The sequence below is a fragment of the Vidua macroura genome, chromosome 2, assembly GCF_024509145.1.
Source record: "Vidua macroura isolate BioBank_ID:100142 chromosome 2, ASM2450914v1, whole genome shotgun sequence".
NCBI classification, from domain to species: domain Eukaryota; kingdom Metazoa; phylum Chordata; class Aves; order Passeriformes; family Viduidae; genus Vidua; species Vidua macroura.
Window position 1 is genome coordinate 61,331,571 of NC_071572.1, and position 23,381 is coordinate 61,354,951.

The 23,381-nt window shown below is 53.3% G+C and overlaps 4 protein-coding genes and 1 long non-coding RNA gene across 14 annotated transcripts; 2 read left to right on the top strand and 3 right to left on the bottom strand.

Moving 5' to 3' along the window:
* Positions 1-826: 826 nt before the first annotated feature.
* On the bottom strand, positions 827-3,828 carry LOC128803592 (folate receptor gamma-like). Of its 5 annotated transcripts, none has more exons than XM_053970710.1 (6): positions 3,536-3,828; positions 2,657-3,457; positions 2,338-2,518; positions 1,933-2,121; positions 1,723-1,858; positions 827-1,238 (listed from the first exon to the last, which is right to left on the bottom strand). In XM_053970710.1, the coding sequence occupies exons 2-6, from the start codon at positions 2,800-2,802 to the stop codon at positions 964-966; spliced, it is 927 nt and encodes a 308-aa protein (XP_053826685.1). In that variant the 5' UTR covers positions 2,803-3,457; positions 3,536-3,828; the 3' UTR covers positions 827-963. The 5 variants fall into 5 exon arrangements, with proteins under 5 accessions (XP_053826685.1, XP_053826688.1, XP_053826687.1 ...); XM_053970713.1 differs by having other exon boundaries at positions 2,657-2,737; positions 3,479-3,828; XM_053970712.1 differs by having other exon boundaries at positions 2,657-2,776; positions 3,479-3,828.
* ANAPC15 (anaphase promoting complex subunit 15) lies at positions 3,822-5,657 on the top strand. Its single transcript, XM_053970714.1, has 4 exons — positions 3,822-3,968; positions 4,978-5,037; positions 5,119-5,256; positions 5,397-5,657. Exons 1-4 carry the CDS (start codon positions 3,849-3,851, stop codon positions 5,442-5,444), a joined length of 366 nt encoding a protein of 121 aa, XP_053826689.1. The 5' UTR covers positions 3,822-3,848; the 3' UTR covers positions 5,445-5,657.
* A 65-nt stretch (positions 5,658-5,722) lies between these two features.
* TOMT (transmembrane O-methyltransferase) lies at positions 5,723-8,223 on the bottom strand. The gene is made up of 3 exons (XM_053970715.1): positions 7,084-8,223; positions 6,488-6,684; positions 5,723-6,262 (listed from the first exon to the last, which is right to left on the bottom strand). Exons 1-3 carry the CDS (start codon positions 7,343-7,345, stop codon positions 5,942-5,944), a joined length of 780 nt encoding a protein of 259 aa, XP_053826690.1. The 5' UTR covers positions 7,346-8,223; the 3' UTR covers positions 5,723-5,941.
* A 5,190-nt stretch (positions 8,224-13,413) lies between these two features.
* On the bottom strand, positions 13,414-17,302 carry LOC128804245 (uncharacterized). The gene is made up of 2 exons (XR_008435983.1): positions 16,808-17,302; positions 13,414-13,580 (listed from the first exon to the last, which is right to left on the bottom strand). It is a non-coding gene; the product is annotated as an uncharacterized LOC128804245 (long non-coding RNA).
* A 675-nt stretch (positions 17,303-17,977) lies between these two features.
* LAMTOR1 (late endosomal/lysosomal adaptor, MAPK and MTOR activator 1) lies at positions 17,978-23,117 on the top strand. 6 transcript variants are annotated; one of them, XM_053972052.1, is made up of 6 exons: positions 17,978-18,110; positions 19,817-19,962; positions 20,939-21,016; positions 21,465-21,591; positions 21,881-22,007; positions 22,509-22,597. In XM_053972052.1, the coding sequence occupies exons 1-5, from the start codon at positions 18,069-18,071 to the stop codon at positions 21,971-21,973; spliced, it is 486 nt and encodes a 161-aa protein (XP_053828027.1). In that variant the 5' UTR covers positions 17,978-18,068; the 3' UTR covers positions 21,974-22,007; positions 22,509-22,597. The 6 variants fall into 6 exon arrangements, with proteins under 6 accessions (XP_053828027.1, XP_053828022.1, XP_053828026.1 ...); XM_053972047.1 differs by lacking the exon at positions 21,881-22,007 and having other exon boundaries at positions 22,509-23,117; XM_053972051.1 differs by lacking the exon at positions 22,509-22,597 and having other exon boundaries at positions 21,881-22,482.
* Positions 23,118-23,381: the final 264 nt, after the last annotated feature.

Below are 23,381 nucleotides of genomic sequence, written 5' to 3' on the forward strand. Positions count from 1 at the left end.
ATCAGGGGCCATGAGTAGGATGTCCAGGGGGGCATCGGGGGTTCTGATCGAGGGGTGGAGAGCACCGGATAGCGGGCAGCAGCACTGGGGAGCACGGAGAGGATGGAAAGCACCGGGGCGGGGAGTACCAGGGAGGGGGAAAGCACTTGGAGAGATAGGGACACTAGGGGAGCACTAAGGGGCATACCGAAGGGAAGAGCAGGGACACAGTGGTATGAAGGCATCGGCAGTGTGAAGGTACCGGGGAGCCAGGCAGTGGGGAACGGGGGCCCGTGCTGGGGCAGAGCTGGGGCCGGGGGCTGAAGAAGTGGGGGGCACGATCCGGTTTCGCCACCAAAACCAGGGACTTCTCCATGGGCCAGGGATCAGGATGGTGCCACCCCACAGCTGGGAACATGGAGCATGTGGGGGGAAAAGGGGCACCTGGGGTGGGCTCCAGGCCGGCGGAACTCCCTTGACAACCATGCTCCCACCTCAGAGTCCCCAGGATATCCTCCCCTTTTCCCCCATTTTCCCAGTCTCGTCCTGTGCACCCCAGGGTGGCAGTGACGCCCGGGGCCCTGGAGCCATATCAGGTGCCAGGACACATTCAGCAATCCCATCCTCCTGGGCCCCAGTGGCAGGCAGCCCTGTGCCTTCTGCTTTGCCCGGCACAGTGGTTTTGGGGGAGGCAGTGCTGGGTAGCCAGGTTGGTCGGTATAAATAAATAGAAGTGATGTCTGCTTCATCTCCCCACCAGAAGCAGGATGAGACAAGCAGACAACCCCAGGTCCCTCAGCCATCCTATTGCCCCCCCCCACCCATCCCACAACACCCCAAGACCAAGCAGGGCAGGAGCATTTATTCATGAGCCACATGCCTTGGGGGGGGACACAGCTTGGGGACAACCTATGGGGTGGCACAAGGCAGCCTGGTGACCGCCCTGACCACCTACTGCCTGCTCCTGCCTGCAGCCCCTCCTGCTCAGAGCAGGGCTAGTAGGGTGAGGGGCAGCAGGGACAGCAGGATAGAGAGCGGGGAGTTTGGGGGAGCATCGCCATGGGCGTAATATTGGGCGACAACAGCATTGGGGTTCCCCTGCGTGGGATCGAACCACATCTGGATGCAGCGACCACTGCCACGGTGGTGGGATGTGTAGCGGTAGGAGCCAGACCAGATCTGCTCACAGAGTGCAGCCGCCGTGGGGAACACAAACTTGAACTTCTGGCACATGGCACCCTTGGGACACTGGTTGGTGCCTGGGGGTGGGCAGGGGGTGAAGTGGGTGAAGGGCTTTGGGAAATGGGTGTTGTTCCCCTGTGCATGGGGTGCAGATGGGTCTCACTGGCATTGCTGGGGAAGAGAGAGTTGACCTCAAGGTGGCACAGGGTCTACCCCACATGCCATGAGGACCCTCACACCCCCTGACCCAGTCACATGCACAGGGGACTCCCACCTGGCTGCCACCCCCACCCCATGGGGACCCTCACACCCACTCACATGCACAGGGGACTCCCAGCTGGCTGCCACCCCCACCCCATGGGGACCCTCACACCCACTCACATGCACAGGGGACTCCCAGCTGGCTGCCACCCCCACCCCATGGGGACCCTCACACCCCTGGACCCACTCACACCCACCAGGGACGGTGGATACAACCTCCCCTGCAGCAAGATAGAGGGTGACTGGAGACCCACAGGAGAGTCAAGGCATGATGGGGGCTGCCCTACAACCCCCACTCACCTGTAGTCCAGTTCCAGCCCTTGTGCCAGTTGACCTTGCAGGTGACAGCATCCTGGCAATCCTCCCACCACTGCTCACAGTCCTCCTGGCACAGTGGCACATCCCGGATCCGCTCCTTCCGCCAGCTGCTGTCTGCCTGCAGGGCCCCCAGTTTTTCCCAGTTCACCCCAGAGATCCTGGTGGGTGAGTGAGGGCGGGGTCTTCACCTACCTGGTCTATCCATGGCCCCAGGTTAGGGGAACACTCATAGAGACACATGTCCTGGATGAAGTGACGCTTGCACTTCTCTGGCATAGCCCCACAGTGGTCCCAGTTGAAGTTGTACAGGTAGGACTGGTCCTGGTGAGCTTCCAAACTCGTGTTGGCAGTGCAGCAGGCATTGTCCTTCCAGAGGATACACTGCACCGGGGCAGGTGGGGCTCAGCTGGGACCCATCAGGACCCACCAGGGCTCAGCTGGGACCTGCTGCAGGTCCAGGGAAAGCACCAGTGTCCATGGGTGGGTGACACTGGGTGATGGAATTCATGTTGGGGCACAGAGCCCTCCAGCCTCCATCCTGGTGACCCCACAGCAAGTGACACCAGTGGGAGCTGGTGCAGTGGATGAGGACCGTACCTGCCCATAGAGCTGCCCCTCAGGGCCAGGCTCTGTTTTATGGTGCTTGGCATCCATGCAGACGTTGAGCAGTGAGTCCTGTGTCACCGTCACTGCTGCAGTGGCAGCTACCCAGGCCACCAGCAGAGCCAACACTGCTGCCATCGCTCTGCCAGGGCAACAGCAGGTCAGGACGGCAGCACTGAGAGACGTAGTGACAGCAGGGACAAAGTCCCCCATTGTGCATGTGGAAGCGTGGCAGCACATAGTCACTGCCCACAACCACTGACAGTGGGTTCAGGGATCTTACCTGGGGGTGCCAGGGGATCGAGGCTCTTACCTGGAGGGCAGCTGGGCTCCAGGTGCTGTGGAATGAGCGCAGCTCATCTCAAAGGTCGTGGTGCAGCACAACCCGTGGCCGCTGATCACGGGACGTGGGAATGCAGCAGATTGGGCAGCACTGAGGACACGGAGAAGACAGTGCATCCCGCCCTGGCACCCCACTGTGTCCTGGATTGACACTCATGCCCATCCTGGCCCCTCATCAGCCCCATATGCAGCTGGGATTCATCCTCCTGGCGCCAGGCTGGGGCCAGCACGAGCCAAAATCCACTTAAGGCTGTTTTTCCTTCCCTTCCATGGGAGGTGGCCTGATTCCCTGAAACCAGCACAAGGGGCAGGACCTGGCCCCCCAATACCACAGGGTCCCTATGAGTGACTGGGGGGGAACACCACAATGAGTAAGAGATGTTGCTGGCAGGGACAGGTACCCCCCGTGGTGTCACAGATGGCCACAGGGTAGAGGCAAGTACCCCTCATTGAATTACAGGTATTCCAGGGGATCATAGATGCCCCCATGGAGGGGGGAGCAGATACCCTGCAGGAGAGCGGCCACCTGTGGCTCGGGAGGGACAGAAACGCTCCCAGGTAAGACATGCCTGGGGGGGGCAGGGAGAGAAGATACTCTGCAAGGGGCAGATACTTCCAAGGTTACACATGATGTGGGGGCCAGACATGCCCCGGGGATCACAGATGCCCTGAGGAGGGGGGAAGATAACCCCACCCATGGATGACAGTTGCCCCCAAAGGAGCAGATACCCCATCGGGATCACAGATACCTCCTCACTGGGGTCACTGGTACCTGTGGGGGTGACATACCCACCATTAGTCACAAATACCCCAAGGGGGGGCACAGATATTCCGTGGGGATCACAAATACCCCCTGACGAGGGTCACAGATCCTTCTCATTGGGGTCACAAATAACTCCGGGGCTGGTCACGTATGCCCGGGCCGTCACAGTGGCCCCAGACTCGGACGCACGGGTGGGTGAGGGGGAACGCCTGTCAATCAGACGGCGCCACGCCCCCAGACGGCGCCCTAGGCCACGCCCCACCCGTTCTCCCTCTTGTGGGCCTGGCCCTGCCAGGCATCACCACTCTCTCTCTGCGCATGCTCCGTGCCCTGTAACTGGTTCCGGGTTGGACTCCACTTCCAGCTCGGGGGCTGGCGTTGTCCTGGCGCTGCTCCCGCCATGTCTACGACGTTCCCCTCCCTCCTGCCCCGCCTCACCGAGTCCCTCTGGTTCAACCTCGACCGGCCGTGCGTTGACGAGACCGAGCTGCAGCAGCAGGAGCAGCAGCACCAGGCCTGGGTGGGCACCGGGGTAGGGGGGAGACGTGGGCCCGGGTGTCAGGAGGCCGGGAACGGCTTCGGGGCTGGGGAAGTGGGCCCCGCTCCTTCAGCGGGTACGGCCGCGGTACTCGTTGCAGCCCCACGCCAGTGCCCGAGGTGGCGGCTCGCGGGCGTCCCGGGATACGGGGCTCCTCCGCTGCGTCGCTCCCCCCACGTGTTCACCGACTGTGCCCATGTTTCAGCGTCTTGTGCCGGTGTTGCCGGCTCGGGCACCGCTACTCTCGTGTCCGTCATCCGTGTGTCACGCTGGCTCGGTGCGGGCTGTTACCGGAGCTCCCCGTTTTACTGTGTAGGGGTTAATTAATAAGGTGCTGCTGAACCGAGGCTCCTGCACTAGCTCCCAATTAATTAATTAACTAATCTCCCTAGGGAGGCAGGGAGCGATTTCTGATCCTGGTAATTTACAAGTGTTTGCGCTGTGAGCGTGGTTTTGTGCTGCAGTGCCCCTGAGTATGGGGGGAAGAACATCTATTCGATTAAAGTTTAAAAAAAATCAGTAATTAAGTTTTTATAATTAAATAATAAAGTTTAAATCAATTAAAACCTCAGCACGTAGAAGAAGTTCCAAGTCTCTCTGGGTGGGAGGTGCTGACGTATTTTAATTGAGCTTTAATTATCTGCTGTGGTTATGTTCGTCTGGCTGATCAGATGTCCCAGATTTGGTTATTTTTTGATAAAGAAATACATAAGCTTTGTGTTTGGGCTTCTGATGCCACACATGGGGATACCTCGAACCCTCTCAGCCCCAGAGTGTCATTGGGACCACCCTGCTTGGTGCCAGGGTGTTCAGGCAGATGTCGAGCTGCTCTTCCCTGCTTGGCTGGGAGATGCCAGGGAGGCAGCAGGACTCCAGCTGGAAATAGGTGTGGTCAGTAAGCGACACAAGCCGGCAGCTGAGCTGGAAAGGCCTGTTTGCTGGGGTATCATGGAGCTGTTGGGGTGCTCACCCACCTCTCTCCCTTCCCCAGCTCCAGAGCATTGCTGAGAAGGACAACAACTTGGTGCCCATAGGAAAGCCAGCGTCCGAGGTGGGTGTGTGGGCAGGGAAATGGGGGGTTGCCACAGGGCTTGAGTGGCATATGGGGTTGCTGGAGCTGTTGTGTCCACAGCACTATGATGAGGAAGAGGAGGAGGATGATGAAGATGATGAAGACAGTGAAGAGGACTCAGAAGATGATGAAGACATGCAGGATATGGATGAGATGAATGATTATAATGAGTCTCCTGATGATGGGGAGATCAATGAGGTAAATAGTGTGAGACCCCAAAGCACAGGATGTGAAGTGTGTGGGACCCTGAGCATGAGCTCCAGGGTCTGTCTTCTCTCCTTCATGCCCTCTGTTAAGTTCTTGCTCTGGGGAAGATCTTAAACCTCTTTCTTTCCCAGGTGGACATGGAGGGGACAGAGCAGGATCAGGACCAGTGGATGATCTGATTCTGCCACAACCACACCAAAACAGAGGCTGGGGGAGAGCCTTTGCCCTCCATGGCTCTGGGGGACAGTTCAGTGAAGCTCTTCCTTCCATGGGTGCTGTGTGGGGCAGGAGGTTCAGAGGGAAGCCCCCCAGGGGAGCCAGAGGAGAAACTGCCACCTGGCATACTGGAACTGACACATCTTTTCTAATAAACTCAGTTTTCAAGAAAACAACCCCAAATCTGGTGTCTGAGGCCACCAGGGCAGGCAGGGGGTATCACCCAGGCAAGTGCAGGGCTGCTCCCCACCATTCACTGGTGCACCTAGCAGATCTCCCTGTGCAGTGCAGGCAGGAGCACTACAGGGAATGAGCCCCTCATTACCCACTGCTCCCCACCACAGACCACAGCAACTACTGCCTTTTCTCCAGAGTTCATGTTGAAGCCAAGGCAGGGGGTTGGGGACCTGGCACTCCTGCAGTAACTGTGGCCACCACAAGGCAGGAGCTCGCCGCCCGCTCAGCGGGTACCGGTGTAGCGGAGCTCGGCAATACCATCAGGAATGGCGCGGAAGTACTCCAGGCTAGCACGGTGCACCTTGCAGTGGTATTTGCCGCAGGTCTTGGCATACTGCAGGAAGTGAGGTGCCCCAGGGAAGAGGACATTATCAGCCAGGATGGTGGCCCCCTCAGCTAGCAGCTGGTGGCTTTCCAGCAGCCGTAGATCCCGCAGGTAGCAGCGTTTCCAGTGATCCATGAAGACCAAGTTGGCATTCATCAGGCCGTGCTTCTCCCGCAGGCGGGGTATCACCTCCTCCGAGGGGCCCACAATCAGCTCCACCTGTGCTGCATCACCCTCAGTCACTGGGGCAGGGTGTCAGGGTGCCCACCCACCACCCTGCTTTACAGGGTGGTGAGAGGTCCACATGGGACAGGATCTTTCTCTTCCCACATATACTACCCAGCAGGTGCCGCAGTCCCTGCCACAGCAACAAAGGACCCCCACCCATCTCCTCACTGGTTTCATGTGCAGAGCTGGGCTTTATCCCAGTATGTGGGTGCTCACCGTCTGCTCACTGAAGCCGGCCAGGCGGATGACCTTCTCGGCCACAGCAGCGTGTCGGGGGTCCCCCTCGATGGTGTAGAGGCGGGCACCTGGGGGCAGCCCCTGTGCCAGCAGCACGGTGCCATAGCCACAGTATGTGCCCAGCTCCAGCACCCGCAGTGGTGCCCGCTCCAACAGCACCCGCTCCACGATCCGCCCTGACATGGCATGTGCCTCTCAGCACCCACCAATCTGTGCCACCCCAGCCCTGGGCAGGGCAAAGGTGCCGAGCAGTTCCCAGTGCCCAGTGGGATGGAGGAGAGCCATGCTAAAATGCCACAGCCAGGTCAGTGATGCCATAGCCATACCAACAGTGCCATGGCTGTGCTGGCAGTGCAATGGCCATGTCACTGGTGCCATAATCATGCCAACAATACTATGGCTGTATTAACAATGCCACCACCATGCCAATGGTGCTGTGATCACACCAACACTATCACAGCCATGTCACTGATGTCATGGCCATGCCAATGGTGCCATGGCGGTGCCAGTGGTACTGTGGCCATGCTGGCAGTGCCATGCCCTGTGTGGTGTGGAAAAGCAAGGGTGGCACTCACCTTTGTCAGGCCCCACACAGCTGAGGTGCTCACAGTGGTAGCACCACTGATCGAAGGTCTGGAGGATGTGGTGGGGGTCCCCAGGGATGGCATGGGCCAGCAGGTACTGGAAGGCACGCTGCTCCCGTGAGGTGCCAGTGAGCCGGTCCCGCAGCCAGGCCACCAGCACTGCCCGGTATAGCAGCATGAGGTAGTGCCGGTACCGGATCAGCAGGGTGACAATGAAGGGGAGGAAGGCCAGAGCAATCGCTGGAGACACCATCACAAGCAAGCGAGGCTGTGCTTTTTTGCACAGTTGCTGAGTTGACTTTGTTAGTTTTGTACTTATCTTAGGAGTTCTGCCTAGTGGGAAGTTCTGCACCCTTTGTGTCCACTATCAGTAGCATAACCTTGGGCCCAGGCTTTGAAAATCTCCCCTATGCAGAGATCATTGAAGCATTGTGAGCCCTTAAACTGTAACGAGGCAAATCTATCTCCTCACAGGGGATGCTGTGGTAGGGTGTCCTCCCAGGGTGCCAGCCTCACAGCTCCCAGTCATGCTACAAGTTGGCTGTGCTGTGCACCCCCTGGAAGTACCTCTCTCTCGGCTCCAGTGCTGCTGGGCCTGCAGGGCTGGGGCACCCCAGGATTCTGTGGAGATCCCTGTGCCAGGGCTGGGGAGTTCTGGGGACCCATCTGCCAGGGTCCAGATATTGGGGTTGGCAGGGCTGGCATCCTAGGAAATTGTGCTGCTGTGAAGGGCCTTCACAGCACAACCCCTTGCACCCCCCTTGGTCCAGCTTTGCTGCTCCCATCCCCTGTATTCTGCACCTCACACCCTACTCCCCACACCCTGCTCCCCACACCCTGAGCTGTTGGGGGTGCCCAGCCACAGTGACAGGATAGGGCAATGGGGGTGGCACCTACCTGTCCCCACACTCCAGGCAGGCAGAGGCAGGCAGTCCTGTGTGGAGCCCTGCTGCCACTCAATTATTGATGGTGTCACCACAGCTGCAGCTGCTACTGGAGCTCCGGTTACCAGCTCAGTGGGGCTGGCAATGGCAACAGGGCCAGGCTGGGGCTGGGAGGTGGTCCTGGTCTGCACAAGGGGGCCTGGGGTACCAGTAGCATGGCTGGGATCCCAATACTGGTGTGTAGTACTAGGAGCTGTGGTCCTGATACTGCAGCTGGAGTCCTGTCACTGTGCACTGAGAGTACTCGAAACACTGGGCAACAGCAGCACGGGCAGCCAGAAGCACTGGGCACCGGGAGGACTGAGAGCTCTAATCAGTGGACACTGGAGACACTGTGGGCCCAGGTACCATGGGAGCATTGGGAGCACTGGGGGTGTGGAGGCTCGGGACACTGGGATCTATTGTGGATTAGGAATGGTACTCCAGTGCCCCCACGGAGACCCTCCAAACCATGCCCATTCTCTCACTTCCCTTCTTTCCTCTCCCCTTCCCACAGCGGCAGGATGGAGAGGAGGCACAAAAGGTAAAGATCTCAGGTTGAGATAAGAACAATTTAATGGCTATAAGAAAATGAACAGTAACAGCAACAATATTAATGACATGTGGTACAAGAAAAGAAAAGATTCACATAGAAGACCACCCTTCCGACAACAGATGATACCAGACAGCTCCCTCTGCCAATTTACTCAACAGTGAGTTGGCATATGACAACGGCGTGCTCTTTGTCCTTGTGGCATACAAACTTGTGCATACAGTCCTTGTGGCATACAGTCCTTGTGGCACAAGGACTGTGTACACTGGACATCTGGCCCTAAAGGGGACTTTGTTATTTGAATCCCTATAGTTGACTCAACCTCCAGCACCACTAATTCTCTCCAAGATACTGGGTACCTTGCTCCATGGTGTTCCACATGCCTCAATGCACTACTCGATCATCCTTGAGAGAATGCCTTTCTCTCACACTTGACAGGAGTTGCCTTCAGAGTCTGAGAGTTTTTGTCCTCTTCCCGATGCCCTTGTCAATGTTCACATCCCAGGACAAGGATCCCAGTTGCTTGGCTTCACTACCATCCCGTTCCATATCGTGGGCCAGGATATCCCAGCACTGGAATAGCCAGGTCACCAGGGGCTCACCTAACTGGCAGCTGGAACCTTTTCACACATCTTACAGCTCACCTGGGGACATGGACCAGGTGATTTTCTCTGGCCCTGCCTCCTCCTCCTGTTCTGAGGGCCCTGCTTCACCATCCCTCACTAACTGAACTGATTTTGTCTTGGATTCCTTCTTGCATGCATGGTGACTGACCCCAGCACGGGCTGTTCCCCTGGTTCAGCTGCAGTTGGTGTGGCCATAGTGCCTTTTGCTCTGTTTCCTCCTCCTCCCCTGAGCATGCTGTCCACTGACCACCAGTGTCCAATAAAGAGTAGCCAGGGCCCAACACACTGCAGAGTAAGTTGCTCATCTCTGGACTTGACACAGCATTCTCCTTGCAAATATTCTGTCACTTTATCAGAGTCCTGATGCTGTTCAGCTTCCTGAACTTCCTGTTCAGGGGTGAAATCCCAAACCACTGAAGCAGAGAATTTCTCAAAAAATCAGCCAATTTTCTCTCACATTCCATGCCACTCATGACCATTCGACCTCGGGACAGGTGTCTGAATGGCCTTCTTGGAAATCTCTGTTCTGCCTCCAAACATGACTCTAAACACAGTGTGGACTGCACTGAGACATAGCAGACATAGCAACAAGAACATGCTTTCCTTACCATCCAAAGGGAATTGAAAATTTTCAAAAGCTGTTGTAACAGGCCTGAAGGAGGAAAAGGTGGGGAAAGGGGAGAAAATCACCCTTCCCTTGTTCCCCCCACAGATTGGGTACAGTTATTAATGGACTTCCAAAGGTAGTGCTGAAGTAAGGGCAAAAGAGCAGCACTGAATACACATCCCAGAGTACCCTCATTGCCCTTGATATCATCATGTCATAAACTCACATCCCATAGTACAGCAACAAAGAAATGCCAATCCTTGTCCCTGCTCCATAAAAGGTCACCCCGAGAAGCACACAGAGGAATACAGGAACAGAGCCAGGGTTATTTACCATACCCACATGAACAGCCCAAGCACCATAGTGACCAGTGGCTCTGGACCTAACACAGCAAATGCTGAGATCAAGTTTGTTTCCAACCTGCTATACTGTTACCTCAACTCTTAGTGCCTCATGCTGGGTAACAGACAAGGACAGTCGTGGTTTAGCCCCAGCCAGCAATCAAGCCCAACACATCCGCTTGCCCACTCCCCCATCAGAAAGATCAGAGTGTTATGGACAAAGTCAATTGGGGAGGCTAATTATAGATAAATCAATTAACAAGAATTTATTAAGCAAGCGGTATTAAGCAAAAAACAGCGCTGGGCAGCCGGGGAGTTTCCACTCTGCCACGGCGCACCTTCCCCCTTTGACCTTTTTGTTTTTATAGTCCCCCCTCTTTTTCGGTTGACGTATTTTCTCTCGATGCACTCTGCGCCGGTGCAATTGGTTGCTAGGGGGTCCTTTTTCTCTCTGCCCTTGGTGATCATAGGGATGAAGGCTCCTTATCTTCTTTGCCGGTTGTCCTTGGTCTAAAAGTTAGCTTGTATATAGTTAGTTACACAGTCTTCTGTGCTAGCTGCATTTGCACAATTCTTAAGCAGAATACTTGTTGTTTATCAAACCCCCCCCTTTTTTTTTTCTCCTCTTTCTCTTCTCACAGTCTGAAATTCTCTATTCAGTTTAAATTCTTATTTTCTTTCAATGTTCGTTTTGATGAACAAAGACCTTTTTATTACAATCCCTCCTCTTTCTCTTTACCAATTTGTTCATTAAAACGCTTTAACTCTTGGTGGCTTAAGACCAGGGTTTCATCTACTTCTGAGTCCCTGGGCAATGCTTCGTACCTCTCCCTAATAAGCATTAGATGAGCTGCCTCTAGTCTTCCTTTTACAATGTCTATGATTTTATTAAAAATGCAAGGTCCGAAAGTTAAACCTAGTAACAACAATATCACAGGACCTGCAAGTGTTGATAGTAGCGTGGTAAGCCAAGGGGAGCTGTTGAACCAAGTCTCATACCAGCTTTGCTGTGACTCTCTCTCCCTCTTTCTCCGTTCGAGGCCTTCCCTTAGTTTAGTCATTGTATCTCTCACAATTCCCGTGTGGTCTGCATACACACAGCATTCCTCCCTAAGGGCAGCACATAATCCTCCCTGTTGCAAGAATATTAAGTCCAATCCTCTACGATTTTATAATACTACCTCTGACAGGGATCTTACAGACTTTTCAAGGGCTGAGATCGACTGTTCAATGCGGGCTAAGTCTTCATCTACAGCAATCCTCAAGGAATTAAATTCTTGATTCTGTTTTACTAATGATGCCACCCCGGTGCCAACACCTGTTCCACCTACAATCATTAGGGTAGCCACTGTCAAGGCTGTGAAGGGTTCCCTTTTTGATAAGTGATGTTCAGAAGTGACTTGAGCATTAAACACATATTCCTCAGGATGATAAATGATTTTAGGGACTATTACCACTTGTATGCAAAACTCAGAGACTTCGTTGAATAGGTCAAGAGCAATACAGGGTGTAAGCCCCCCTCTGGAGCATATCCATTTAGTATTTTTGGCTGGAATCAACCATTCTGCCGGGTTACTCCTATGCTGTGCTTTACTGACTGTTTTACACAAATGTTTCTTTTGCCACGGGACTCTCCCTATGCATCGTCCCTTTCCAGTTACTGCTGCTAACGTTATCCCTTGGGTTTGGGGGTCTTTCCAGTTACATTGTGGCGGATTGCTCCCATTAACTCGCTTGGGTTTCTCATTGAGCCCTACTGCCTCATAGAAAGGAGGTTTAATATCAAAGCACAGCCAGCATTGTTCAGTAATGTTAGGTCGTGTTACATTGAGGACTTGGTACGCTGCCTGCATAAGTTTCCAAAGGGTACTTTGCTGGGGATCCGGGGTCGGGAGTATGAGGGTCCCGTTTCCGGGCATTGTGGTGTCACTGGTCCCTATAGCTGTCTCGGTTAACTTCTCCTCAGCAATTACAGAGTTAGGGCCTATGGGTAGAGGATCATGTGGTAGGATTTCCTTTTTTATTTGAATGTACCCTCCACGATCCTTACCCGGTTCCCAACACCTTACTCCCCAAGTTTTTCCTACCAGCCATCCTGGGTCCAGGGGGTTGAGCACCTGTATTTTTCAAGGACCTACAATTCCCCATATACAGAATTTCTCCTTGAGTGCCATACCATGGAACTTTGCATCCTTTAGGATACCATGAGACCTGTAAAAATTTATCTGGATGGGTGACAGCCCAGGCAGTTGCTATGGTTTCACAGCCCCAATATCCACATAGATATTCCCCAGGGTAATTACAATATCCCCTCCCAGGATTGGAGCTAGGACACCAATAGATAGCGTGGAAGTCAGGTTTACTCCATCCCCACACAGAGTTCACCAAGTCCTCATTAGTAACTAAAAAAGTAGGAGCTACAGTGGTGGCATTTTGCTTAACAACTTTCCCTTGGTCTATTTTGGTCAGAGTCCAATTAAATGGCTGGTGTGCATAGTCCCCTTGTACAGGCCAGGTACAACATATAACTAATATGTACAGAATTTGCCAGCAAGGGTGGAGTCCAAACCGCCCCAGAACTTGATTATCATTATTTCCCCCTTCCCGCTGTTTGGTTTGACATGTTATTGCCGGGCTCACCTTTACCCTTGGGAGATCAGTACCCTTGAGGCAGTTCTTGAAATACCTTTGAATTGTCCCAGTTTGAGGGCTTTTTCCTCCACTGCTTCTTATCCCTCTGCCTCGCTCGCCGACCCGGTTGCTTCGAGCCGCGAGGTGTACCATCTTCTCGGCAGCAAGGATATTCTTCAGGAGGACCCTTACTCTGTTTTTTGCTGCCTCTTTTTGAATGATTCCCAATTCTTATCCTTCACTTGCGGTGAATTACACTGAATTCCAGGTAAAGTCTTCAGGCAATTCCCTTTTATAATTTGAACAATTAGGGGAATTGGTTCATTAGAGTGGTAACAACAATTTTCAGGCCTAGCCCCCTTAGTAAACACCTCCCACCACTCTTGGGATTCCCTTGGTAGGGTCTCGTTCTCTTCTCCAATCTTTAGGACTGACTTTGTCAGTTCTCTTTCTAATTGGTAACACCCTTTACAAATACCCCTAGGAGGGGTACCTCTATAACTATGGACCCACCACCGTTCCTGGCAGATTTTACAAATATAGCATACAAAAGGGTAACAATCACAATCCTTATTTGTACAATAGACTCTAAAATCATCAGTTACAGGATATCCATAATCCAATATCTCACTATACCAGCTGGTTTGTACAATTTTTACTGAGTCCATTAAGTCCGTTTAAATGTGACCTTAAGATCTCCGGGTTGGCTGGTTATTCTCCAGGGGTCTTCGGCAGCAGCAGCAGTAATCGGTCCCTTTATTCGGCTCGCATGTGTCCATCCCTTCTCGGCGGTTCTGACTGCAGTTTCTGTAGTAAGTAAAACAACATAGGGGCCTTCCCAGTTTGGGATTAGTGAGGTTTCTTTCCAGGTTTTTTTATTAACACCTTATCACCTGGTTTTATATTATAAAAGGGCCTTTTTAAATCAGGAAGACTGAGAACCGGTGCATTTACTAATTCTGCCTTGAGGTCCTGTAGTTTTTCCTCATCTTCCCAAGTCCACTTAAGCAAGCCTTCTTTTGTTAGTTTCTCATATAGGAATTTTACTTTCCCGCTAAATCCCTCTATCCATTGTCTACAGTACCCAAACAGTCCTAACAGCTGTCTAACCTCCCGCTTTGTCCTTGGCCCTGGCATAGCTAAGATTCCCTTAACCCTTTCTGGGTCTAGTTTCTTCGTTCCTTGACTCAGTCTATGTCCGAGATACTTCACCTCTTTTTCCACAAATTGTAATTTGGATTTTGACACTTTGAGTCCTTTCAGGCTTAGAAAATTGAGTAATCTTTTACTCTCTTCCCTGACAATTTCCTCTTCTTTCCCAGCTACTAACAAGTCATCTACATACTGAATCAGGACAGCCCCTTCTCTCAACTGAAAATCTGTAAGCAGCTGCTCCAGTGCCTGGCCAAATAAATTAGGGGACTCTGTAAACCCTTGTGGGAGTACCGTCCAACGGAGTTGTTGTTTCCTGTGGGTGTCTGGGTCTTCCCATTCAAAGGCAAAATAGTCCCTACAACTTTCTTTAAGGGGACATGCCCAAAATGCATCCTTTAAATCTATAACACTATACCACTGATTTTCGGGGCCTAACTGACTTAATAAAGTATGAGGGTTAGTTACTACAGGGAATCTTTCTACAGTCCTTTTGTTAATTTCTCGTAAGTCATGTACCAAACGGTATTTCCCATCGGGTTTTTTAACAGGAAGGATAGGAGTATTAAAAGGGGACATGCAGGGTTCTAATAACCCTTGTGCTTTTAATCTTTCAATTTCAGGTTTGACCCCTTTCCTTCCTTCATTTGGAATTGGGTACTGCTTAACTCTAACTGGGACTTCAGGATTTCTTAATATTATCTCAAAAGGTTTTATGTCCAATCGGCCAGCTTTTTCTGGGGTATACCACACTTCAGGGTTAATTTTCTGTTCGTCCTCTACCCGAAGAGGACATAATTTAATATTTAGCTTCTTGTCATTTATGTCGATTCCAATTCCTAATTCAATCATCAAATCTCGTCCCAGTAAGTTATAGTCAGCCTCTGGAACTAACAACAGTGACCCTATACCTATTTTGGAGCTGGTTTCAAAAATCACGTCTTTGATTACAGGCACTTTAAAGGCTTCCCCTTTTGCCCCAACTACCTGTATTGTTTCTCTTGATAATTTACACCCTGAGGGAAGGGTTTGAACCGTTGATCTCTCAGCTCCTGAGTCCACAAGAAACTCATATTCTTGCTGCTGGGGACCAATTTTTAGTTTTACCAGGGGCTCTGTTTTTTCCTGGGTCCCCAGCAAATAGAGCCCCTGACCCCCTCAATCTTCCTTGAATTGCTTTTCATCTGCCAACCTTTTTCTGCATTCCCGCCGAAAATGCCCTCTCTTACCACAATAAAAGCAGCTTCCTTGTCCACTCTCCTTTTCTCTTCTCCCTTCTTCTACCTTCTGGCCCTTCAGCTTACTTCCCTGGAACTGACTAAACGTTCCCCTCTGCCCTTCACGTACCACAGCCATCATCACTCTTGCTTGTTTCCTATGTCCTTCCTCCTCTCTCCGTACATACACTTTCTGAGCTTCCCGCAACAATTCATCCAGGCCTCTACCATGCCAATCCTCAATCTTTTCCAATTTTCTCCTAATATCAGGCCAGGCTCTGGCCACAAACTGGGTCTTTAACAACATCTGTCCTTCCGGAGTGTCAGGGTTTGCTCCGGAGTACAGCTGAAAAGATCTCCGGAGCCGTCCTAACCATTCCGTGGGGTCCTCATCTTTCTTTTGACTCTCACAAAAAGCTTTATTCACATTCTGCCCCTTAGGGACTGATTCTCTGATCCCCTGGATAAGAATTGTTCTTAAGTCTGCCATATGTGTCCTATGCAGGGGATCCTGCTTATCCCAATTAGGACGCTGTAAAGGCCATTTAGTATCTGCTTGGGGTCCTGCCTGATGGTCTCTATCCCAAATCCTCAGACCGGCCGTCCTGATCATCCCTCGCTCCTCAGATGTGAATAAAATCCCCAGTATTGACTGCATTTCATCCCACGTATACACATTGGGCCCCAGAAACTGATCCACCCGCTCTGCAACTCCGAGGGGGTCTTCCAATAGATGTCCCATTTCTTTCTTGAGCTCCCTCACATCTCCTGAATTAAGAGGTACCTCCACATAACCTATTCCCGGAATTTGGGCTGGTTGTCCCTGCTGACCAGCATTAGGATTAGGGATCATTCCCAAAGCTACTTCCCTTAATGGATATAGAGCTTGCCTTTCCCTCTCGCTTTTCCCCCTTGTTAGGCTACGAGTAACACGACGATTTTCCTCAGGGACCGGTTCCAGGACTTCTACTTCCTGGTTTTCAAGATCCCCCCCTTGATCTAAATTGGGGTAGACTACTGGTGGTGCTGGTGGAGGTGGAGGAGGGGGAGGTATGTATGGTAGAGGGGGTGCAGTTGGAACCTCCTCAGGCTTTTTATTTTTCTTCTTTTTTTTTTTTTTTCTCCCTGGGTGCTTAAGGCAAAAAGTTTTGCTCTTGTTTCCCCCACTATCCAGAGAGCAGCGTACTTGCGCTCTTCCATATCAAAAGGTTCTTTAGAATTTACATAAATGTTTAATGACTGGCAAATCCAATCCTCGAATCTTCCAAACACTGGCCAAAATAAATTATCACCACAGATTTGTTTCCCTCCCCATACTTCCATACAATAATGTATCATTTTTGCCCAATCCTTCCCTTTTCTTGAAGGGTATTCATCCCAAGATTTTATTATTAAACCTAACGGACTGTCAGGTGGTATCTGAGGAAACTTTACTGGGGTCCCCGTCCCCATGGAATCAGAGGGCTTGCTTTTCCTCTGTCCCATCTTCCAGGACACCTTCACACACACACACACTCGCGGCCCCCTGTTCGTGGCCCAGCCCCTCTCGGGGTCTGGAAACCGCACTACTTAAAGGTCCACACTTGCCTCGTCCTAAAAGGACGTCTCGTACGTTATGTCCTGGGATCCCAACCCCAACCGAGCGGATCCCACTTTTATACTCACGCTGTCCTGCGTCTTCGCCCGGGCTTCGTGCACAAAGATTACGGGGTTACCGGTATCCCTTTTGCTTAATACCGAATTTAGGTTCGTCGGTAAGGGCCCGAGAAGGAAAAGCCTGCACCAGGGCCGCTGAAAAGGCAGCGGGGCGCCTCCCTGATTAGGAATTCCTGCCCGTTTGCCCTTATCCGAGTCACGGCACCAAATTTGTTATGGACAAAGTCAATTGGGGAGGCTAATTATAGATAAATCAATTAACAAGAATTTATTAAGCAAGCGGTATTAAGCAAAAAACAGCGCTGGGCGGCCGGGGAGTTTCCACTCTGCCACGGCGCACCTTCCCCCTTTGACCTTTTTGTTTTTATAGTCCCCCCTCTTTTTCGGTTGACGTATTTTCTCTCGATGCACTCTGCGCCGGTGCAATTGGTTGCTAGGGGGTCCTTTTTCTCTCTGCCCTTGGTGATCATAGGGATGAAGGCTCCTTATCTTCTTTGCCGGTTGTCCTTGGTCTAAAAGTTAGCTTGTATATAGTTAGTTACACAGTCTTCTGTGCTAGCTGCATTTGCACAATTCTTAAGCAGAATACTTGTTGTTTATCAACCCCCCCCCTTTTTTTTTTCTCCTCTTTCTCTTCTCACAGTCTGAAATTCTCTATTCAGTTTAAATTCTTATTTTCTTTCAATGTTCGTTTTGATGAACAAAGACCTTTTTATTACAAGAGAGAGAATTGGAACGGTAAAAGCTGGAAGTCTCGTGGGTTGAGGGAAAGCAAAGACCACACACACAAGCAAAGCAAAACAAGGAATTGCCCACTTCGCCTGGGCGAGCAGGTGTTCAGCTATTCCGGAGAGCAGGGCCCCATCACATGTTACAGTTATTGGGACAACAAACACCATCACTCCAGACATCCTCCTCTTCCTCCTTCTTGCCCCCTCTTTATATTCTGAGCACTGGAATACCTGGGAACATGGGGGCACTGAGAACACTAGGACCCCTGAGAACATGCCGTCTGAGCGCGGAAGCGCGCTCGGAACACGCCGGGAGCGCGGGGGGGGGGCGGTGCCCTGGCAGCAGACACGTGACCACGCCCGCAAGGCCGCGTGACGTAGCCCACGTGCGAGCATCGTTCCGTCCGACGTGACGCCACCGCGCGCGCCCCCGGCGGCGGGCGTGGCCGTGTGTTCCCCCGCTGCTCACGTGACCGGCGTGACTCGGCGCTCACGTGACCGCGCGGCGGGGCCGTGCCGGAGCCTGGGCCGCGCTCGTCATGGGCTGCTGCTACAGCAGCGAGGCCGAGGCCTCCGACCAGGTGGGCCTGGCGCCGGGGGGACACGAGGCCCGCGGCGGGGGTGGCGCCGGGAGGGACGCTCGGCCCCACTCCCGGCTCTCCCGGGGCTTCCCGGTTGCGGGGGGGCAGGCGGCGCGCGTCCTCGGCGGGGCTTGGCCCTTCCCCGCTCCCGGGCAGTCTGAGCGCTGCTCCCGCCTGTCGCCGCCTTCGTGTCACTCGTTCCTCGCGTGTATCGCGCCGCCTTGTGCGTCCCCCTGGTGCTGCGTGGGGGCTGGAGGCGGGGACTCGGGGATCGTGCCAGACCCTCCCGCTGTCCCGCTGCAGGTGTAAGTTCAAGGCCTCAAACGGCACCGGCGGGAGCAGCGCCAGCTTTTCCTTCTTGGGACAGCATGACTGCCACGCAGCTCAGGAGCCGGGACAAAACTGGGGCTGTCACCTGTCCCGCGAAACTTAATCCCCGGGTGCGGTGAGAGCTAGGCTGTGACAGCCCGTCCCAGGGGGACCCCAGCCGGCTTCCACTTGTGTCGTGAGAAAGGAAGGAGAAGGGCCTGGACTAGAGTATCGCAGCAGCATTTCCCAGCAGGAAGAAGGGGAGAGGAAGCTTCTGGCCGGGGAGGGGCTGGAGATGCCACTGACTGCGTGTGTGGAGAATTGGTTGCATTCCCAGCTCACCATGGATCACAGGCTGAGCATCCTTTCAGGACAAGACAGACGTGGAAGGGCTTGAGCATGTCCAGAGGAAGGGAACGGTGCTGGAGAAGGGGCTGGAGCACAAGGAGTGGCTGAGGGAGCCAAAGGGGCTCAGCCTGCAAAGAGGCTCAGGGATTACCTTCGCACTCTCCACAACTCCCTCACAGGAGGGTGGAGCCAGGTGGGAGTCTGCCTCTGCTCCCAGGGAACAAGCAACAGGACAGGAGGAAAGGGCCTCTGGTTCCAGCTATGGAAAGTTTAGGTTAGATATTCGGGAAAATTTCCCTAAAAGTGTTGTACAGCTGTGATACAGGCTGCCCAGAACAGTCTTGGAGTCCCTAGCCCTGGTGGGATTTAAAAACGGTGTAGACTTGGCACTTGGGGACATGGTTTGGTGGTGGGCTTGGCAGTGCTGGGAGAACAGTTGGGCTCAGAGGGTTTTTCCAATTTTACTGATTCTGTGATCTTGTTCTCATGGATGTTTGTGCCCATGACCTCCCTACTGGGCTCTTCTCACAGCTCCTGCAGCACCATTCAGCCAAGCCAGAGGATCAAGGGCTGGGCTGCAGCTCTGCACCTCCTGGAGTGGGGGAACATGCCCTGTGACTCTGGGAACCCCCCACCCCACACAGTCCCTGGGCTTTAACAGCTGGGATTCCCCTGTCTCGGGTGAGCTCCCTGCTATGCCAGGGTGGGCTCTCTGTGGTGCCCAGTCAGGGGTGGGGCCATGGTAGGTCCTCATTAGCTGCAGGGTTTGATGCTGGCTGCAGACTCCTTCCTGCAGGAGTGGCCACTCCAAATGTGCTGCCTGATTTCAGCCACTTGCTGCCTTTGTGGCTGGAGGGGCTTCATCTGGGAAGAAGCAAAAGAATTGGGCAAAGAGGTACCTGGCAGAGCTGAGGCTGTTCTGGATTACACTGGGATGCATAGGGAGCACTCCTGGCTGGTGAGGGAAGGGTGAGACGTGCCTTGTCCTGTGGGGTTAGTGCTGCTGGTGTGGGGAAGCCAGGGCTAATTTTCCTCTGCCTTTCACTCAGGAGGAAGAGACAAAGCGGCTGCTGGAGCCGGCAGCCAGCCCACCCAACAAGGTACTGAATGGAGCAGAGCAGAGCTATCACAACCTCCCATCGGCACGCACCGATGAGCAAGCCATGCTGTCCTCCATCCTCGCCAAAACAGCCATGTAAGCCTCAGGCCATGCCCATGGGCCAGGCAGCATGCCTTGGGGACAGCGGTGACCCTGGATATGGCACGCAGCTGGGGACTGCCTGGCTATGGGCCCCGGTGATCAGCCATATATGCTGAGGGGAAGGGAGGAGCTGTGGCAGAGCCCTCCATGTCCCTCTGCCCTCAGACAGCCCTGTCCCTCAGCTTTGAGCCCCATGGGGACACAGAGAGAAGACCCCAGATGTGAGGTAACCCCTCGGCTGCTGGGCTGGAAATAGGGGCAGGGTTTCGATAAGAAAGTGAGTCCATGGGGATGTGGAGAGGGTGGCTGGAGGGGCAGCAGCATTGTATCCCCTTCTGAGGAGGCTTTTCCTCAAATGCACAGGGGCAATGTGGGGAGAGGGCTCTGTCCAACCTGGCTGTGAGGGCTTTGGGATGGTCGTAGGCCCTTCTGCTCCCCTGCCTGACATTGGAGAGCTAGTGGCCACTGGTGTGTGTCCAGCATGCAGAGCCACAGCAGCTCTGAGTACTGCTTTGCTGTGGGGTGCACACAATGGGGCTGCAACAGGGCCCTGGGCAAGTGCCTGGGTCCTCTGTGAGCCCAGGGCCCAGTAGCAGGGCTCTCAGGACATCTGCCAAGCACTTTGTCCTCCCAGTGGTTCCCTTTTTCTCCAGGTAGCTGCAGGCCAAGCTCCCCAGAGCCCAGACCAGCCCCCAGCTTCCTGCAGCCTCTGCCTGCCTCCCTCTGCCCCAGGGCAGCTGTGGGCAAACAGTCCCTGGCATTCCTTCCTGGTGAACAGCCACTCCAGCCTGGCACACTTGTGGCCAGCTGGCAGCATTCATTGGACGAGTTTGGCCTTGAGATGTTTGTTTTGGGGTGCTGTCAGGTGCTGGACTTTGTCTGTCCTGGTCAGAGGATACTCTGAGATGGGGAGGGAACTCATGGGGAGCAATGCACCTCCAGTGGGAGCCACTGTCTCGTGTCTCTGCAGCAACATCATCGATGTGTCGGCAGCGGATTCCCAGGGCATGGAGCAGCATGAGTACATGGACAGAGCCAGGCAGTACAGGTGGGACCTGCACTTCTCTGCTGGGGTGCCTGCAGTCAGCTGTGTATGTCCCTGGGCAGGTCCCAGGGGTTTTGGCCTGGGGGAGTGAACTCAGCATGTAGAAGGGCTCCCTCATCTCAGAGAGCAGGGTGCCCATGACAGGGAATGCCCTTGACAGTGCAGGCAGCAGAGCGCAGGGCAAAGGGCTCCTGTGGTCACCCAGCCCTTGGGGCAGATGGTCAGGGGCTGGATGTGACTGCTTCTGCTTGAAAGGTGCCTGTGTGGGAGAGCTGCAAGCTCCCTCATCCTCCTTCTGCAGGGAGTGAAGAGGGCTGGATGCTGGGAGTGCAGCACCACTGGTCTCCCTTTCTCCCGCTGGGGGTGCCAGGTGCCTGGGGGTGCAGCACCCATCTTTTGGATGTCCCCATGTCTTGGCATGGCACTGATGTTTGCTGCTCTCCCCTCACAGCACACGCCTGGCCATGCTCAGCAACAACCTGACACACTGGAAGAAGCTCCCACTGCTGCCATCTCTGACTAACCAACCACACCAAGTGCTCGCCAGTGACCCTGTCCCCTTTGCAGACCTGCAGCAGGTGAGCAGGGCTGGGGTGAGCCCTGAGCCCTTGCGATGCTCCCCAGAGACACATCCTTGTCCTGGAGAAGCAGTAATGCCCTCCTGCTTGCCCAGAGCCCTGACACAACTTGTTAGAGCTGAGGGCAAAGCCTAGGTCAGGTTTAAAGCCTTGTTAGAGGTGGGGGCAAAGCCCAGGACAGGCTTAGGGACTCCTTAGAGCTGGAGGCTAACCTCCTGCAACAATTTCTTTGGGATAACTGGGAGTTTCAGTAGCCACCAGTGACACAGCCATGTCTTCATGCCTGCAGGTGTCCCGGATAGCTGCCTATGCCTTTAGTGCGCTCTCACAGATCCGTGTCGACGCCAAAGAAGAACTGGTTGTGCAGTTTGGCATCCCCTGAACCTGCCCCCACCACTGCTACTTCAGTGCTTTGGGTTGTTTTTGGATTTTTCCTGATTTTTTTTCTCTTTATATCCCTTCCCTCCCCATGCTGCTGCCACAGAACTTGGACAGATACCCTGTTTCCTACTAAATGCCAAGGCGCACATCATTGGCACATTGAGCCCACCTACATTGCTTGAGGCTTTCTCCTCTTCGTGGGTGGGTGGGTGGGTGTGCGTGAGGAGCAGGCTGTGTCAACTGGACGCTGCCTTGCACAGGGACAAGCACAAAGGGAACAGCCAGTGCAAGGAGGCCCTGGTGTGGGTCAGCACCATGTGCCAGGTCACCAGGACGGGTGGGCTGGAACCAGGCAGATGTGATGGTCTGCATGGGGCCTGGTGGCTCCAACACCATCCCTTCTCCCTTTTTACATGTTTAGACCTTTATTTTGGTTGTTTGTTTTTTGTTTTTGTTGGTTTTTTTTAATTATTATTTTTTGCCAGAGTAGATAAAGCCACTTTCATCCAGTGCCTGTCTCCGCTGTTCTCTCGCAGCACGGACGTGATGGGGGAGCCATACCCTGGTGGGGAGGTACACACATCTGTCTGACTCCTGTCACCTCTTCGATCATGTGCCACAGGACCAAGAGGACAAGGCGACAGGGAATGTATGATGACCCACCTTTAAGGGGAAGGAGGCACCTGAGATTCCTAAATGCTCATAGTCAAAAGGAATGTCAAAAGTCAGGGTTTGCAAATAATCAGAAAGTTTTATTAGTAAATTACACACTTGGCATGGAAATTGAAGGGTACCTTTTTATGGGTAGGTTTCCCCAGCCTGAAGATGGATTTATCATTTTCTATGCAAATTAATTATCATGCACAGTCTGTTTTTTCAGGTCTTCCTGGAAATGGGTCAGAGGGGTTTAGGGGTCTTTGGTCGTCTTACTCCTACCCTATAGTCCTTGCCCACTTCCTGCCACTCATTCCTGTGCTTATGCTGTACTGTCTTGTGCTTGTCAGCAGGAACTACAACAAGGATGTTTTTCCAGTGCTGCCCTATCTCACCTTGCCTCCCTTCTTTAGCCACATCTTGTTCTTTCTCATGGCATGTTAAGATCAACAGTCCTTGTTTATTACCAACAGTCCTTGTTTGACTTCACAGCCATCCAATTATCTATGTTTGAGACATACACATTAGCTCTCCTATGTTTTGGGAATAGAATGCTCAGTGAGACTTACTTTGGACTGTGGTTTATAGGGTCATTAGAGAGTGGGCTTCAGTATGCATTTGCCCTTTATAATTGAGAGCTCAAAGGGTCTCACTTTGGATTGCTGTCTAGAAGGTCGCAAGAGAGTGGGCTTTAGTCATAGTAATTTTCCATCCTGGCCACAATTTGAGTTGGTTGGAGGTTCAACAACAAAAAT

Bases quoted from the DNA above. Each gene is read 5' to 3' on its own strand.
- LOC128803592 (XM_053970710.1), bottom strand. From the start codon at position 2,802: ATGCACTGTCTTCTCCGTGTCCTCAGTGCTGCCCAATCTGCTGCATTC. The intron at 2,122-2,337 runs GTACGGTCCTCA...GCCCCGGTGCAG, and splicing joins AGGGGCAGCTCTATGGGCAG to TGTATCCTCTGGAAGGACAA. The intron at 1,239-1,722 runs GTGAGTGGGGGT...GCCCACCCCCAG, and splicing joins GGGCTGGAACTGGACTACAG to GCACCAACCAGTGTCCCAAG.
- ANAPC15 (XM_053970714.1), top strand. From the start codon at position 3,849: ATGTCTACGACGTTCCCCTCCCTCCTGCCCCGCCTCACCGAGTCCCTC. The intron at 3,969-4,977 runs GTGGGCACCGGG...TCCCTTCCCCAG, and splicing joins AGCAGCAGCACCAGGCCTGG to CTCCAGAGCATTGCTGAGAA. The intron at 5,038-5,118 runs GTGGGTGTGTGG...TTGTGTCCACAG, and splicing joins TAGGAAAGCCAGCGTCCGAG to CACTATGATGAGGAAGAGGA.
- TOMT (XM_053970715.1), bottom strand. From the start codon at position 7,345: ATGGTGTCTCCAGCGATTGCTCTGGCCTTCCTCCCCTTCATTGTCACC. The intron at 6,685-7,083 runs GTGAGTGCCACC...ATGCCATGTCAG, and splicing joins CTGTGTGGGGCCTGACAAAG to GGCGGATCGTGGAGCGGGTG. The intron at 6,263-6,487 runs GTGAGCACCCAC...GATGCAGCACAG, and splicing joins CCGGCTTCAGTGAGCAGACG to GTGGAGCTGATTGTGGGCCC.
- LAMTOR1 (XM_053972047.1), top strand. From the start codon at position 18,069: ATGGGCTGCTGCTACAGCAGCGAGGCCGAGGCCTCCGACCAG. The intron at 18,111-19,816 runs GTGGGCCTGGCG...CCTTTCACTCAG, and splicing joins AGGCCGAGGCCTCCGACCAG to GAGGAAGAGACAAAGCGGCT. The intron at 21,017-21,464 runs GTGGGACCTGCA...CTCCCCTCACAG, and splicing joins GACAGAGCCAGGCAGTACAG to CACACGCCTGGCCATGCTCA.